We start from the raw sequence: 16,722 nt of genomic DNA, 5'->3' as shown, positions 1-16,722 counted from the left end.
TGACATAGTAAATCCAGACTCTTTTACCACTTTTTTCTTTTTACTTTTGCTTAAAATATCAAGAAGCAGAATTAATCATTTTTATTAGAATTATGTGTTAATTCAGTAGCTATTTACTGAGAATTTACTATGTGCCAGGCCCCGTGAGGTTGTAAAGGATACAGTAGTAAGCATGTCTTTAGTACCCATACAATTTGTTTGTTTGTGTATTTCAAGGGAGGGAAACTTCTAGAATCTGAATAAGATGATGGAAAATGACTGGCTAATCCTAAATGTTACTAAGCTTTTCAATGACAAATTGTGTTTGCCTTGCTAGTTTTTATTATGGGAATATGATTTGTGTGTGCTTGTTTCAACTTAAATTATGGGATTGTTTTACTTCCATCTTGAAAATAGCAAATAAATGATAAATGAGCTACAACCAGTCATGACATAGGCAAGACCATAATAATTTTCTCCAAAGTAGAACTGCCTAATAAATCTTAATTTTAAGTAACCCGCAAGTAACAGAAGCAAGCTTTGCTTATGCTACAGCTTATGCCAATATTTCTGAAATGAGACTAGGGCCAGAGAATTAAACGCAACATTTTACCTAATGACAACTGAGAGAATATAGGTGAAAGTTCTTTGTGGGGAGAAACAGTGCATTCGTGCATTAAAGTGTAACAGTATTTAAGAATATAAAACCTTATCAATACCTTCTATCACATATTCCATTTCCTCATTAACCACCAAGAAATTAGCATATTTGCCCTTAACTATAATACCACTTAAGAATTCTATGTGAAATAAGACTAAAGTTGTGTGAATATACATTTTATATTTTAGAATACCTTCCTTTATAATTCTCAAAAGGATATCTATTTAGAGCTGTTTCAAGGAATGAAATTAGTTCTAGAAATTCTTTGCAGGGTAGTCTTTGAAACCATCAACATTGGTATGACTTTTCACTACCAGCCTCCACCTTGTTGTAATAGGCCTCAAGTCCAAGCTTTTGAGACTGTCTGTACTAATAAAAGAGTAATATGCTCATTAAGCCAGAAGACCTTCCAGATGCCCTTCCAGACAAAGCTGGGGGCTTGGCCAGCCTGCAAACCACCCCAGCCCCTGGCCCAGGCCAGCCCCACCCTCCAAGGGACCCCACCCTGATCCAGAACCCCCTTCAGGGCAGACCAGCCAGCTCCCACAATGCACCAGGCCTCTATCCATACCAGTGTTTCTCAATCTTCTGGCCCTTTAAATTCCTCATGTTGTAACCCAACCCTAAAATTATTTTCATTGCCACTTCATAACTGTAATGTTGCTACTGTTATGAATCGTAATGTAAATATCTGATATGCAGGATGGTCTTAGGTGACCCCTGTGAAAGGGTCGTTCGACCGCCAAAGGGCTTGCAACCCACAGGTTGAAAACCACTGATCTATAATAATAAAAGGATAACAAGCTAATTAGACTGGGAGACTTACCGGCCATCCTTCCAGACAAAGCCATGGTGGCGGGGCCGAGGCTGTGGTTAGGGGCGATCAGGCCAGGAGTGGAGGGCAGTTTTGGGTGAGCAGGCCAGCAGAGGAGGGCAGTTGGGGACAAGCAGGCTGGCAATGGAGGGCAGTTGGGGGTGATCAGGCCAGCAGAGGCGGGGCAGTTGGGTGCGAGAAGGCCGGCAGGCAGTGTGGTTAGGGGTGATCAGGCAGGCAGGCAGGTGAGCAGTTAGAAGCCAGCGGTCCCAGATTGTGAGAAGGATGTCCCAGATTGGAGAAGGTGCAGGTCGGGCTCAGGGACAACTTCCTTCCCCCTGTGCACAAATTTCATGCACCGGGCCACTAGTTGATTAAATAATTGCTTAAGATGCTTAGTTATTCTTCTCCTAGTTTCAGCCCTAACTCAGGTTTAGCAGGAAGTGCATCTCTTGGGTAAAGCTTTGCACTTACAGTCCAAAGAACATTGCAGTTTCTCAGCAAAGATTAATTGAGAATTATGATAAATTATAACAATTTAATAGTTTTTATAAGTCCTAGAAGTACTGTTAAAGTAAGATCTGTATATTAGTGAGATCAGGAATCTAAAAAAGATAATCCCATTTTTTAACTTCATAAATATAATTATATATATATATATATATATATATATATGAATGATATTAAAGTTTCAAAAAGTCAATGAAGATAAATTGAGTGTAATTTTGAAAATAATTGAAGAAATGAGCTTAGCTAAGTCAAAGCATAAAAATCTCACCCAAATATAATTACCCAAAATAATATTTCTCCCTTGTTTTGAAACTTTCCTAGTTTTAAATTTATTTATTGTGCATAATATCCCAGTTTATCCCTTTCTCTGAAATTCTCTTTGATTTACATCACTTGAAACTTGTGTTTTTTAAGTTTGTGATATGAGCCCATTCTTTCCTGGATCTTTTCCTCTATTTTCCATTGGGCTCTTTTTTTTTCTTGTTGTGATCTAAGCAAATTGTTACTGATGAGACACATATTTATAGGATAATGAAGATGCTACTTGATGTGCTTCATGAACATGTTATAGTTTCCCAGAATGCTCCCTGACTTGTATGGATTAGTACCTGAAAACTAATAATAGAATCTAATTTGAGAGATATGTAACCATAACATGTTTGAGAATCAATTTATTCTTATAAGAGTGTGTTTAAAACTCAGTTCAGAATTTCAGAAAAGGCCAGAGCAGGTGACTTATTATTTATATCAACCTTCTAATACAGATTTTTTTCCGAAAGGCATTATTTTTCCACAATAATATAAAATATTGAAGAGTGGGAGGAAGAGAGTATCTTCAAAAAGGATTCTAAATCCATTTTTCAGGGTGAGAGCATTCCCTGTTAATGGGTAGCCTCATGGGGTTCATTTCTCATCAGACTGACAGGCTATGGAAAAAATCTTAGGCCTCAGGAAATGAGTCACAGAGTCCTTTCTTCTGAAGAGATTCATTCTGGAGATGGATACAAAGCAAGACTATTATGGTAAAGAGTGGTATAAACTTCAGTATTTCAAAAATGAATCTAGCCAAACAATTTGAAAGTTTTCTGTGTATTTTACTGACCTGCCTTTCAAATGGAAATTTTGGTGTTCTTACTGTGAATATTGTATTTCCTATACCTATAGTTACAAAGGATGTTTATTCAATCTTAGCTTGATGAACTTTTGTCTTAGTTTTTCTGTTTGTACTGTAACTTTAAGATGATAATATGATTTTTGTTATATTTTAGAAAATAATTTTGCTAGAGGAATGGGTTTGTAAAAATAAGCCATATAATGTTCAATAAAGCAAGTATGAGTGAAATTAATTATATACTTTCAGTTTGGAAGAGGTGAATAAAAAGTGCTTGGCCAATACCGTACCATTAATCTGTTCTCTTTTCTTCTTTCTCTCTCTTTACTTCTCTCTCTCCAATAGAAGTGGAACAAAAAGGTAATTAAATACCTTTCATAAATTATATATTATTTATAGGCTAAGTTATTTAACAGTTTAACATTTAGTTAACATAATTTTGTTATTAATTCTTATCTATTTTATGAAAAATTATTTACTACTTCTGCTGCTCAACTTCACTTTAATTTGTTGGCTTGACCAGTGCTGGTTTGATTCTTATATCCTAAGACAGTTTAATAGTGTAAACATTTTAATTATGTGTTTTATTCCTCTTTATTTTTTAATAAGTAGTTAGAAATCCAGTAGATGGTGATGGATAGTGATTGCTTTAGAGTTGTTTTTATTTCTATACTAATTTTTCATAACTTTGCTATTGTTTCCCCTGTTTCTTTATTTTTAACTATTGGGGGAAAAGAGAGATGGATTTCTTGAAATATCTTAAAATAAATTACTTTTGAAACCAAGGGCTGATTATTAATTAACATAAAGTTTATATGTAATTTTTACAATAATGCCTACCCATCCTTTATAATTATATCCATTATATTAGAATCCTGGAAAATTCTTCTAACATCAGTTTTATAAATTGAATTGGCCCTCTATCCCTGTTATGGAAGAGTTTGATAGCTTTTCCCTGAATTTTTTTTATTTCTCCAAAAGTAAAACTTTGGGCACTTTAATAATGTACTTTTCTTTTTAATAACCTCCAAATCCCAGCTCAGTTTCACTTTAGGCTGCTTCTGGTGGATCTAGGCTTATAGTTTCTATTAAACATCTAATTACTAACATCAAGAAAATAATACTTTTTTCATTAATCATTAAAATATTGGGTAAACATCCAAGTTCCTTGTGAATTTCTAATTCCACAACCCAATACACGTGTAATCATTTGAAACATAACAGTAGACTGCATGATTATTTTTCAGTGTGTTTGCTTTGCAAAAATATTACAGCAGTGTTTCCCATAGCAGGTTCAGAAGAATATTCCACTGCAAAGAGGCTCTGTAGAAAGGATTCCCTGATCAAACCAGTTGGCAAAACTTGCTCACTTTCCCACTTCTGCTTCGGAGATTCACTCATATACCTGAGCTATTGGAATCTCTGCCACAACTCTTTCTAGCATGATATGGGTTTATACGTGATGCTAAGGACCCTTTTTTCTTCCTGTGTAACTTCTAGCTATACTACTAGCAAGGTGTTCCGAGGACCACCCTTTGGGAAACATTGCTTTATAACCCCTTTGTTCCAGATCAATCAGCCAAGCTTTCTTACTACCACTGACACAGTGTGCTACTGAATCATATTAAAAATCAACTTAATCAGATATCTCTTACCCATGTCTGAAGTATGAGCAGCAAAATATTATAGCAAGTATTTTAATGCTCTTCTCATGTAACAGTAAAAGGTACATGTTTTTAAGTTCCAATACTACTGTATTTAACAGGACATTTTTAACTGATTAAAATCTAGACCTTGGGTTCTGCTCTGTAACCTTTCACCTTTTCTTCTTATTCCTTCTTTCCTTTCTTTCTCTTCCTTTCTCCTTTCCCTTCCAGTATTCATCCATCACTCATTTTTAATTGTGTGGGTTGCATGCTCTGTGTACACTATCGCAGCTTTAAGAGCTTTGTTTACTAGAACATTCAGTGGCCTGTATTGCAGGGCTTTACTTTCCCTTTGCTATAATATTTAATTACTATTGGATTTCTACATATTTCTTAATGACAAGTATTGAATAGCTGATATCATTGGAGTAAAAACAATATTTTTTGAACATTTTAAATAAGATACACAAAAACATTATGCATTAACACTTGCATTTGTAATGTCTATAGGATACATAGACATACAGCTCATTTGTATATGTATAACCTAAAATATAGTAATACATGTGTACAAAGGTGGAAACCAAAGGAAAGCACAGCTACTCATAAAAGGCCAAATTTTTTCAGCAAACAAAATCGAAATGATTTTACATAAAAGTCGAATGTGTATGACTACATTGTGTTCTCAGAAGAATGCAGCAAAAATAATTAAGTCGTGGTGGGTATCTCTTGTTAGAGTTGCATTCCACTTGGTGGAAAATAAGAACGAGTGGCAAAATATAAAAATTAATATATTTATTATTTTAACTCTTTTCCTTCCAACAGTTTTTCTTTGTCCTGGACTACTAAAGGGAGTGTACCAGAGTGAACATTTGTTTGAGTCTGACCACCAATCTGGGGCATGGTGCAAAGACCCTCTGCAGGCTTCTGACAAGATTTATTATATGCCCTGGACCCCTTACAGAACTGACACCCTGACCGAGTACTCATCCAAGGATGACTTCATTGCTGGAAGGCCAACTACAACCTACAAGCTTCCTCACAGGGTGGATGGCACAGGGTTTGTAGTGTATGATGGAGCTTTGTTCTTCAACAAAGAGCGCACCAGGAACATAGTAAAGTTTGATTTGCGGACTAGGATAAAGAGTGGAGAGGCTATCATCGCAAATGCCAACTACCACGATACCTCCCCTTACCGATGGGGAGGTAAATCGGACATAGACCTAGCAGTGGATGAGAATGGGCTATGGGTCATCTATGCAACAGAACAAAACAATGGTAAAATTGTCATTAGTCAATTGAACCCTTACACCTTAAGGATCGAAGGGACATGGGACACTGCCTATGATAAAAGGTCAGCTTCCAACGCGTTTATGATTTGTGGGATTCTGTATGTGGTCAAATCTGTATATGAGGATGATGACAACGAGGCCACGGGGAATAAGATTGACTACATTTACAACACCGACCAAAGTAAGGATAGTGTGGTGGATGTGCCCTTTCCCAACTCGTACCAGTACATAGCAGCTGTGGATTACAACCCCAGGGACAACCTTCTTTACGTATGGAATAACTATCACGTCGTGAAATATTCTTTGGATTTCGGACCTCTGGATAGTAGATCAGGTAAGTTTGACTTTTGATGGTTCTCAAGAGGGAAAAGGTTTACAATTTATTCTCAATAAGTTTATTGTACATTTGATTAGACTGCTTTGGTGGTCTTTTTCTGGCCACTGTACCTGAAGTAGTTAATTGTCTTTTCACCTAAACAATGCTGCTATTGACCACATTCAGCTATAAAACCTGACTCTTTCTCCTCTGGGCAGCTCGTCTCCAGTCGTTAGCCCTTCTTTGAAGGGCATTTTGGTTATAAGCTGATTAATTCTTCAGGTAGTGTAGTACACAGAATCTCTACTAGATAGAATGCTACTCCATCTAATTCATTGTGACTTGCCTTCAGAAGTGTTCTCCAGTTGGAAAACTTCAAAGGGTTGGCTCCTATGAATGCTCCCACAGTCTTACACCAATATATTCACCTCGTAGAAAACATCATATATGACCACCTCTAATTTTGTCAGTTTGACTATAAATATGTATGAGTGTCCCTAACTGATGCATATAAAAAAAGTGGTCATAACTGATATTTAGAAATCTTAATTTTATTTAAAAACAAAACACAGCTCTGAGTAAACTTTAGATAATATTTGATTCCCTTTATGTACAAGTGTCTTTTAAATACTAGGACATACTGTTTCATTTTTTTAAGTTGCTTTTTTTTTAATTTAACTGACACAACTGAGCAGAATTATCTTAGCTTAGAAGCTAAATTACTTCAGACTAGCAATAATATTTTTCTTATGGTAAAGCATAATGGAAAATTAAGATAAAGGCATCTGAATTTTGATAGAAATATAGCAATTCAAAGTGTATTTCTTTTATTTCAGTGTGTACATGTTAACATCGAAATAACTGAAAACATTTACAGTTTATTCTCAATAGGTTTATTGTACATTTTTATTAGACTGTCTTTTTTATTTTCTCTATTGCTTTTACCATTATTTCACTATCAAACTATTCTGCTTTCTAGCTTAGGTCATTTTATACATCTCTTCTTAAACAACTAGATTCTAAGTTCCATATAACCTTGTCTTACCCATCCTTTCATTAGATTTTAAGTTGGCCATTATTTCTATCTTCTCAGACACTAGTGTAATAGGTGGCATATGCAAATAAAGATTCAATAACTCTTTGATGAATGACTGAAGGAATGAATGGCTTTTCACGTCTTACTGTGATATAATGCCAAATTAGGTGGCATTTTCTCTAATGCCTGAGAGACTGCAGTCAGAGTGATAGCAATTCTATCCATGACCAGAAATGCAGATATTATGTTGAATTGTGTGTGTGTGTGTGTGTGTGTGTGTGTATGTGGAAGGAGAAGCCTAACTATTCAAGAGCATCAAAACAACTTCTCATTACTCATTCCTCAAAAATCTCCTAACAACTGCAGTATCTGACTTACCTCTGTACAGGTTAGGTTTCTCAATCCAATGTGCCTTTCCGTTGAAAACCTAAGCAAGAATCATCTGGAGAATTATGGGAAGGTACTTCCTTCAGGGCTGTGATATTTTTAACCACAATTTATATTTTGACAGTGGAAACTCTGTTGATGAGTAGTTCTTAGCATTTTTTTTTTTTACTTTTATTTGAAAGAGGAAGTAATTTCTACTCACCTCCAGAGAAATCCTATCTAATAAAAGAGGAATATGCAAATTAACCATCACTCCATCACTGTCACAAAGATGGCGGCTGCCATGGAGCAGGAGCAAGCAGGAGGCTTGGGTTGCCCCAGTGATGTAGGAAGCCAAGCTTCCCGCCTGCCCTGGCTGGACCTGGGCTCCACTCAAGGCTACAAAGTTTCAATTATAGAAGATAAATAAATCCCAGATACCTGCTAAAAAAAGAAAAAGAAAAAAAGGACAGGCTGGGAGCTTGGGTCGCCGGGGGGCGTGGCCAGCCTGAAAACAGCCCTCAGCCCCTCACCCAGGCTGGCCACACCCCCAAGGGGTGAGGGACCCCACTGGAAGGCTTGACCAGCCTGCAAACAGCCATCAGCCCCTCACCCAGGCTGGCCAGGCACCCAAGCGGGACCCCCCCACCCTGAAGGGGGTGTGGCCAACCTGAAAAGTGGCCCTCAGCCCCTCACCAAGGCTGGCCAGGAACCCAAGCGGGACCCCCACCCTGATCCGGGACACTCTTCAGGGCAAACCAGCCGGCCCCCACCTATGCACCAGGCCTCTGTCCTATATAATAAAAGGTTAATATGCAAATTGACCCTAACAGCAGAACGACTAGGAATGACTGGTCACTATGACACACACTGACCACCCGGGGGCAGATGCTCAATGCAGGAGCTGCCCCCTGGCAGTCAGTGTGCTCCCACAGGGGGAACTCTGCTCAGCCACAAGCCAGGCTGCCAGCTGCCAGTACAGCGGTGGTGGTGGGAGCCTCTCCTACCTCCTCAGCAGCGCTAAGGGTGTCCAACTACAGCTTAGGCCTGCTCCCCGCTGGCAAGTGGACATCCCCCAAGGGCTCCTGGGCTGCCAGAGGGATGCCTGACTGCCAGCTTAGGCCCGATCCCCTAGGGAGCAGGCCTAAGCCAGCAGGTGGACATCCCCCGACCAGTCCCAGACTGTGAGAGGGCACAGGTCGGGCTGAGGGACCCCCTGAGTGTACAAATTTTTGTGCACTGGGCCTCTAGTAATAAATAATAAGTCATAATTTTTAGATTAGTCAGTGAATAAGGGGCAGTAACATATTTTAAGTTTTATTTATTGGAAAGACCATGCATTATTTTTATTTAGAACAATATGTAGTTTAAAATTAATTAACATTCCAAGGTTTTTTGTTGGATGGATTGAGGCAAATTCCTAATTTAGTTTTTATAAATTATCTTTAAAGGGTACCTAGAGACTAGCCAAAAAAAAAAAAAAATCCAACACATATGAATAAATTTATATGTGTATGCATTCATATACAGGGTGTCCCCAAAAATGCATATAGCTGATAGCCCTGTTTTGAATATGAAACATATTTTAATAAACACTGCCTTTATAATTATTCAAAGTGTGTGTATACATTTTTTTGAGACACCCTTTACATAACAAGTCACTGTAAATGTGGATATAAGGAAAATTATACACTCGTTTAATTTTCTTCATTTGTTTACATCTGGGAGTTAAAATATTAACCATCTTGCCCACATGCACTAGGCTCATATTTGTTAAAAGGATGTTATTTAAGTGGAAAACATTGAGGAATGATAAAGTTCAGCTTTTGAAACAAATTCCTAATAAGTACTTTGCTGTGAATTTATACTGCAATTTTGAGGTGGAAAGAATAAGTGTGGGAAGTACATTCTATGCCTGATGTGTGGATATGAGAATTTCAACTAACATTAATAGAGAGCGTTAATCTTTTTTCACACAAACAGTTCCAGATGCATGTTTTTCTTTGGTAAATTATATTGACCTTTTTCAAAGAAATTGCCTTTAGTGAATTCTTATTATGGATCTTCTTATGTGTCTATGTGTAGAAAGCAACTTATTAAAAATATGTTAAGGTCGTAAAGACTAATTCTAAGTATGTAGATCTAAAATGTATTTGCTGATGCCATCTGTTAGAAGCAGGGTGAGTGTTTTTGTGCTGATTTTAAGTAAGTTCTAATCAATGAACATTTACATTTTTGGAGGTTTTTTGTAATTGAGTATTTGTGTTTTACTTCTACTGAATATAACTATTGTGTACATTAAGTTATTTGGATGTTGGAGGTTAAGAGACAAATCTGCCACTCTAGGATATGTAAAAATCTGTGGTGAAGAGTGCATAAGTAGTGAGCATGGCTTGGGAGCCTGAAAGACTTGGCTTTGAATTCTGCCTCTGGTTTTTGTGAGCTGATTGCTCAGCCTCTTACTCTTGGTTTCCTCAGCTCTAAAATGGGAAAAAACAATACCTAGTTCATAAGATTATTAGATTTTAATGAGATGATGCATATGATAACACAACTTAATCTAATACCTACACATCAACCCTACAAAAACCATTATTATTCATATTTTAGTTTTTACTGATTGATTTTTAGAGATAGAGGAAGAGAGAGAGAGAGATAAACATTGATTTGTTCCACATATTTATGCATTCATTGGTTGATTCTTGTATGTACCATGATCAGGGATTGAACCTGCAACCTGGTTGTATCAGGAAAACACTCTAACCAGGACATCCTTGTCTGGACATCCATATTTTTTAAATGAGGGATTAAGGTACTAGGTTCATATAACTTACTCAGAAATCTCCCAGCTATTCAAGTGCAGCCGGACTTTAATTTCCTGCTCCCTTCTGTGACACTAGTGGTGGAAAAGTATGCTTCCCGATGCTGTGTGTCTAGTTTCATTCATTGAATGGAAGTGATCCCAGTATCTCCATGTGCTGGACATCTAGATGCCAATCTAATTTGTAGGTTTTTCAATTAGATGATTTCTATGGAATTGCATTCTAAAATATCATATCTACCCTTTAACCATGAAATCAGATGTATATTTATAACAAGAGTCAATTTTAAATTATGAAATTGTAAACTTTAAGGGAATATAAAGAAATACTTAGCTTCTCAGAAATATTCTACAGAGTAGTTTCAGAAGTGATTCAATTCCAGTTCTTTTTTTCCCAACACCCATTCTCAAAGTGCTCATTGTCCTGTCCTTTGTTATGTTGGATCAGTTACATGACATTTATGTTTTTGTATTCTTTTCAAGGTGAAACATCGGGGGAGTGGTAAATCTGTGAAAATGGTTATTTTCAAGATAGCTCTATAAGGAAATTGATTTTAATTTGATTTTTTTAAACTTGTATTTCAGATGTTCATTGTTGAATATAAGTTAAGTTTCTTCTGAAAAGTTTTTTTAATTGGCCTGCTCTTCTGAACAAAGTTTTAAAAAGTCTAAAATTTGTTCTCACTTTTCTCTAAAAACATTTTTCAGAACATTATGCTTTCTTTACTTATTCTGCATTATCTTAAATGCATGCTTGCCAGCTTTTTTTTTTTAAAGTTTTCCAGATTGAAATTAGTGGGGAAATGAATCAGAGCTTGTTTGATATTGCTATTCAAATAGCTTATATTTGCAGAAACAATTTTTTTACCTTTAATTTCTTTTTTGGTTAAAGTATTACAAGTGTGTCCTCATCCCCCCAATTAACCCCCAACCCCCCGCCCCCATTCTTGCTTTCATGCCCCGGTTGTCCATGTCCATTGGTTTGGCTTGTATGCATGCATACAAGTCCTTTGGTTGATCTCTTCCCCTTACCCCCACCCTCCCCTGCTTTCCCTCAGGAGATTGATAGTCTGATCGCTGTTTGCAGAAACAATTTTTAATAACATAGTTAGATCTCATGTGTTCAAGAATATACAAATCCAAATAATTTTCAGTTTACAAAAAGCTTTATTCTGGAATTAAGGAGACTTTAATTCATATTGAACTAATCATATTGATATTGTTTTAGTTGTTATTACTTACAATTCCTTAGTGAGTACCTAATAAATAGGTGATCTGTCAGGATTTGTTTACTATTTTAAGAAATAAATAAATGAATTATATGTATATATGTTTAAAACCCTTCTTAATCAGAAGATTATGGAGTGGGAGTATTCTAAATTTTGTTTTATTAAGAGTAGATGAATCTTTACTCTTTGCCACAATTAAATATAATCCAGAGGATTTAAAATAACCCAGTTTTCTCTGACCACCCACACATAATTTCTTCCCTTCTTCACTCAGATTGTAGTGAGCCTTTGTAACCTGAAGGAAGTTTAGCGGATGATAAGGAGAAGTGCCAAAGCACAGTAAAACCTAATGTACTTCTTCCAGGCTGGTGTGGCTCAGTGGTTGAGTGCCAACCTATGAATCAGGAGGTCATGGTTTGATTCCTGGTCAGGGCACATGCCTGGGTTGTAGGCTCAATCCCAGTGGGGTGCATGCTGGAGACAACTGATCAATGATTCTCTCTCATCATTGATGTTTTTATCCCTCTCCCCCTCTCCCTTCCTCTCTGAAATATATATTAAAACCTAATGTACTTTTTTTCAAAAAGAAATTAAAGTCAGTAGTCCTACAATAGGAAAGAAGGTGAGCAGTTTGGTTCTGGTCCCTGAAAAGGCACCAGCAGCAATGCCCTTCAGGCAGCAGCTGTCACTATAGGCTACAAAGAAGCATGAATTGGAGGGAAAGACAGAGAGCTCCTCTGCAGACAAGGAAGCAGCAGATGAATAAAAATACAGACCAGGATGAAATTAGCAACAAGTAGCTGACTGTTTTTTTGTTATGTTACAGCCTTGTTCCCAATTTTATGTTACAGAACATGGTCTTAGATTTTTTAGTTGACAAATTGCGAGAATTTCTTCATATTGGAGAAAATGGAAAGTGTATTGTATTCAGAAATGAGTAGGAGTTTGTGTTCTGTTGAAAATAACATCTTGTGTGCATAGCAGGTGATTCAGTTTTGGAAACTTATATCACACATGCTTGTAAGCATTCACACCTGAGTGGGAAGCAAACGCAAAGGCGTTTCCTCTATTTTTTCTAAGCAGAGCTCCAAATCTAGAACTTTCAGATCTAGCGTTTTATTCAAAAGGGGGAAAAAAAATCAAAAGTACTTTTAAATGAGCCTTTTCCCCATCACATAAAATATGATATGAAGTGCACATTCATTATTGCCTTTAACTGGCTGTCTTTTGTAAGGAACATATTACAAACCAAGTGATGCTTGACTATTTCACAGGTTACTTGATTGATTCTCAGGTTGTTATCATGACTCTAAAACAATATCTTGTTTTGATCTCTACAGTGTGAGAGAATCAAGGAATTCCATCACTTGCCTTCAGCTATTATCAGTTGCTGGTATTGACTGACTGACTTTCACTATTTAGTTCTTGCTCCCAAACTACCTCATGCCAAGATCATTATTCATTATCAGATAGGAGTGAGACTTAACGTGTTTTCTTTGACTTTTCCAGTTTGTTTCTAAACTCTCCATAGAACAATCTAAACTTTTCCTGTCAAACATACAAATGTTTTCCAGTGTTTCCTACTTAAGAGGGCTGGGGTAGGCTCTAGTTGATAACAAGAATAGGCAGAGAAGTCCAGCTCCAAAATGTTCCTAAAATTAGTGTCTGTAAGAAATCAAAAAATCTATTAGCTAAGACTTAATGAAATATATTAAGCAATAAGGACAAATGAACCAATGAGAAAGACATGTAGCTACTCTCTTGTACCTGCTCTTCTGCTTCCAAAACACAATCCACATTTTCAGGAAAGCCCTTTGAAATTATTGTAAATGTAACCACTCTTGTATCTGCTGATAATAGTAGACTCTAAAACAACAAAAAGCCTACACAACACAGTTTAGCAATGCAGATAAGGTGAACCCTCTGTCCTTATAATATGCTAATAAGTGAATTTGTCTCCCCAGTAAAAGCTGTGGCTCTGTAGTGATGAATAAGAACTTTAAACACACATGACACCTCGTTAAAATGTAATTTTCACATCATATATCTGAGCCCTTTACTTTGACAGCTGAGTAATGTGAGTGCGAGGCAGAGAATCTTGAACATTTTGAAACTGTCACGTGTTTAATAGGTATCTGAATTTGCTTCCTGAACAGTTTAGTTGAATACGGGGCACCCTAGACACAAAATAGAGCCAGAAGGTAGAGGGATCTTAAATCAAACTCGTCCTTAGCCTCTGGGTTGTGATTGCTTCACAGTTCCACTTGAGGTGCCTTACGGTCTCCAAAGTTTAATTTACATCTCTCTGGGTGAACTTTACAAAAAGCAAAAAAGAAAAGAAAGAAAAAAACAGTCAGCTACTTGTTGCTAATTTCATCCTGGTCTGTATTTTTATTCATCTGCTGCTTCCTTGTCTGCAGAGGAGCTCTCTGTCTTTCCTTCCAATTCGTGCTTCTTTGTAGCCTATAGTGACAGCTGCTGCCTGAAGGGCATTGCTGCTGGTGCCTTTTCAGGGACCAGAACCAAACTTGCCAATTTTGCAACAGCTATTTCATCGCCACGTACCATCAGCTACATTTTCTTATGTTTCTTGCACCTTTCTTGTATTCTTCTCTCTTTATAATTGAAGGTTAAGCCTTTCCAGAATGGCTCCTTCTACTTCTCAGGCTCTGAATATCGAAATCACGGTCCTGTATGTACAAGCAAAGCTGGACCTGGCTTTTGACAGCTGAGCCCAGCGTTAGCCATCAATCTAACATCTAGGTGACCTTCCCAATAAATGAGCAAAATGGAAGGGATAAAAAGGTTCACAAATGTTACTAACGTATCCATGTTTTCCCTACAGAGCGATGCTCCTGATAAATGTATAATTATCGGGAAAGTAACCAAAATTATTTTTTGCATGTAAGGCACAATCATAAAAAGATGACTTGCTGTGAATAAGCTTCCCATTCACACCAGCTGTTCTTCCTGTAGCCTTGTCATTGCTCATTAGCACATCCACCAGAGGGCAGGCAGGTGGAACCAGAATAGTTCTGCTGCTCTTTATTAGCAACATCGTGTAAGGGGCTAAAATGAGATTTCTGATTATCCAGGTTAAATCCAGATGAAGACATGAAGACTCAAACATTTAAAGTTACCTGCCCAGAAAAACCCAGTTTATAAATGTAGATGTGGATTTCAAAGAAGCCCAGGTTTATTTGACTATATATCATGAAGCAGAAACACTTTATATTTACAATGGAAAAAATTATAACTTACACAGCCATACAATAGAATGTGATATAATGGCGCATGGATTTGATACAGTGTGTCTGTGTGTGCATGTGTCTGTGTGTGTCTGTGTGTGTGTGTGTTCTTGGAAATGCTTGAAGAAACAGATTGAATTATTTATTAGAGGATTAGAAGACAGAAATTTTTCAGAAATTCAGAGCAATTTGAAAGACTTTAGAGATTTGGGAGCTGGCTCTTTATTAAGCTGAATTATAATTGATAAGTGTTATTTCTATTTTCTAAAATCGGATATATTGCTAGCAATACTTTTATCTTTCCTTTCTATGAGCAAGATTGGCAAAATGGTGAAAAAGTAAAATGAAGAAAGTAGTAAGGGAAGAGAGAACTAAAAGGGAAACAAATATATTTTTCCTAAAAGTAAATGAATAAGAAGTGAAAGAGTTCCCCTTTTTTTCAAAGGAAAATTTATGAAAGAACATGCATTTTAAACTCTTAAAAAGTTATTTTCCAAGATTTATTTAATTACTTCACGTGGATAAAGGTAAAATTAAGGACAATGTATTGAATGCTTATACCTTGCCTGTTGGAATATAAATTGTTATAACCACTTTGGAAAGCAACTTGACTATCATCTAGCACAACCTACGTCTAGATAATTAACATACATTATATACTAGCCGATCCACTTCTGTGTTTCTGCCCTAGAGAAACAGTCATATTTGCATTCAGAGAGACTTGGACAAGGGTGCTCATTAAAGCAATGCTTAAAATAAGGTAGGAGTGGCTCAGTGGTTGAGCGTCGACCTATGAACCAGGTTCCTGGTCGGGGCACATGCGTGGGTTGAGGCTCAATCCCCAGTGCAGGAGGCTGCCGATGAATGATTCTCTCTCGTCATTGATGTTTTGATCTCTCTCTCCCTCTCCCTTCCTTTCTCTGAAATCAATAAAAATGCATTTTAATAAAATAATATAAAAGAGAGTATACCAAACTGCCCCTCAGCATGTGAAAGAACACAGGGTGTGGTAGGGAAGGAAGACAGCACAGTTTGTGGACAATAAGCAGCCAAAATAGAAGATGAACAGACAGCTATCTGTGCTGGCTCCAGAGATTTTAAAATCCTGGTCAATGTGGAGGCTGGAGGGAAGTAGTATATGATCAGTTATCCCATAGAAAGAAATATACCAAGTATTGGTATCTATCAAATGATAAGAAAAAAATCTTACACTGGAATTTCCCTTTTCTAGTAAATATACGTAGTATAGGCTCATTTGGCCTCAAGCTGACTTAAGTAACTCACAGAAGCCAGAATTGCAACTTCCAAAGCACCAGCAACCTTTAACTCCCATAACTCTTTCTATGAAATCATGATATTGTGAATAAAAGAAGCCCTTTCTTGTCAGAAAAGGAAAATTTTGCTTTGAAATTTTAATTGATTGTGGCATATAATAGTAACTAGCATGTGTTTCAGCTGCTGTGCATACATAACAATTCTTAAGATGTGATTGCTTAAAAAGTGTTTCTTATATATCATCTTCACAGAATTTTCCCTTGAATATGAATATATTGACTTGTCATACATTCGAGTCTATGACAGTTTTTAGTGGAACTGTAATTTTGAAGCTTTCAGGAACATGGCAAAGTACTTCAGTAGAGGAACAAGACTAATGACTTGGCTGATCACATTCCAGAGCTAATAATTTGAAATA

General features: G+C 36.9%; 1 protein-coding gene across 19 annotated transcripts in view; it reads left to right on the top strand.

The window, feature by feature from the left end:
* Positions 1-16,722, top strand: part of ADGRL3 (adhesion G protein-coupled receptor L3) — a 787,514-nt gene that overhangs the window by 486,872 nt on the left and 283,920 nt on the right. For all 19 annotated transcript variants that reach the window (XM_059670118.1, XM_059670097.1, XM_059670081.1 and 16 more), the window contains one exon: positions 5,547-6,347. In XM_059670118.1, the coding sequence (XP_059526101.1) occupies positions 5,547-6,347 (801 nt within the window). The remainder of the gene's footprint in view (positions 1-5,546; positions 6,348-16,722) is intronic.

Source organism: Myotis daubentonii, chromosome 1 (genome assembly GCF_963259705.1).
Source record: "Myotis daubentonii chromosome 1, mMyoDau2.1, whole genome shotgun sequence".
Lineage (NCBI taxonomy): Eukaryota > Metazoa > Chordata > Mammalia > Chiroptera > Vespertilionidae > Myotis > Myotis daubentonii.
This window is presented reverse-complemented; position numbering and strand designations above follow the sequence as displayed.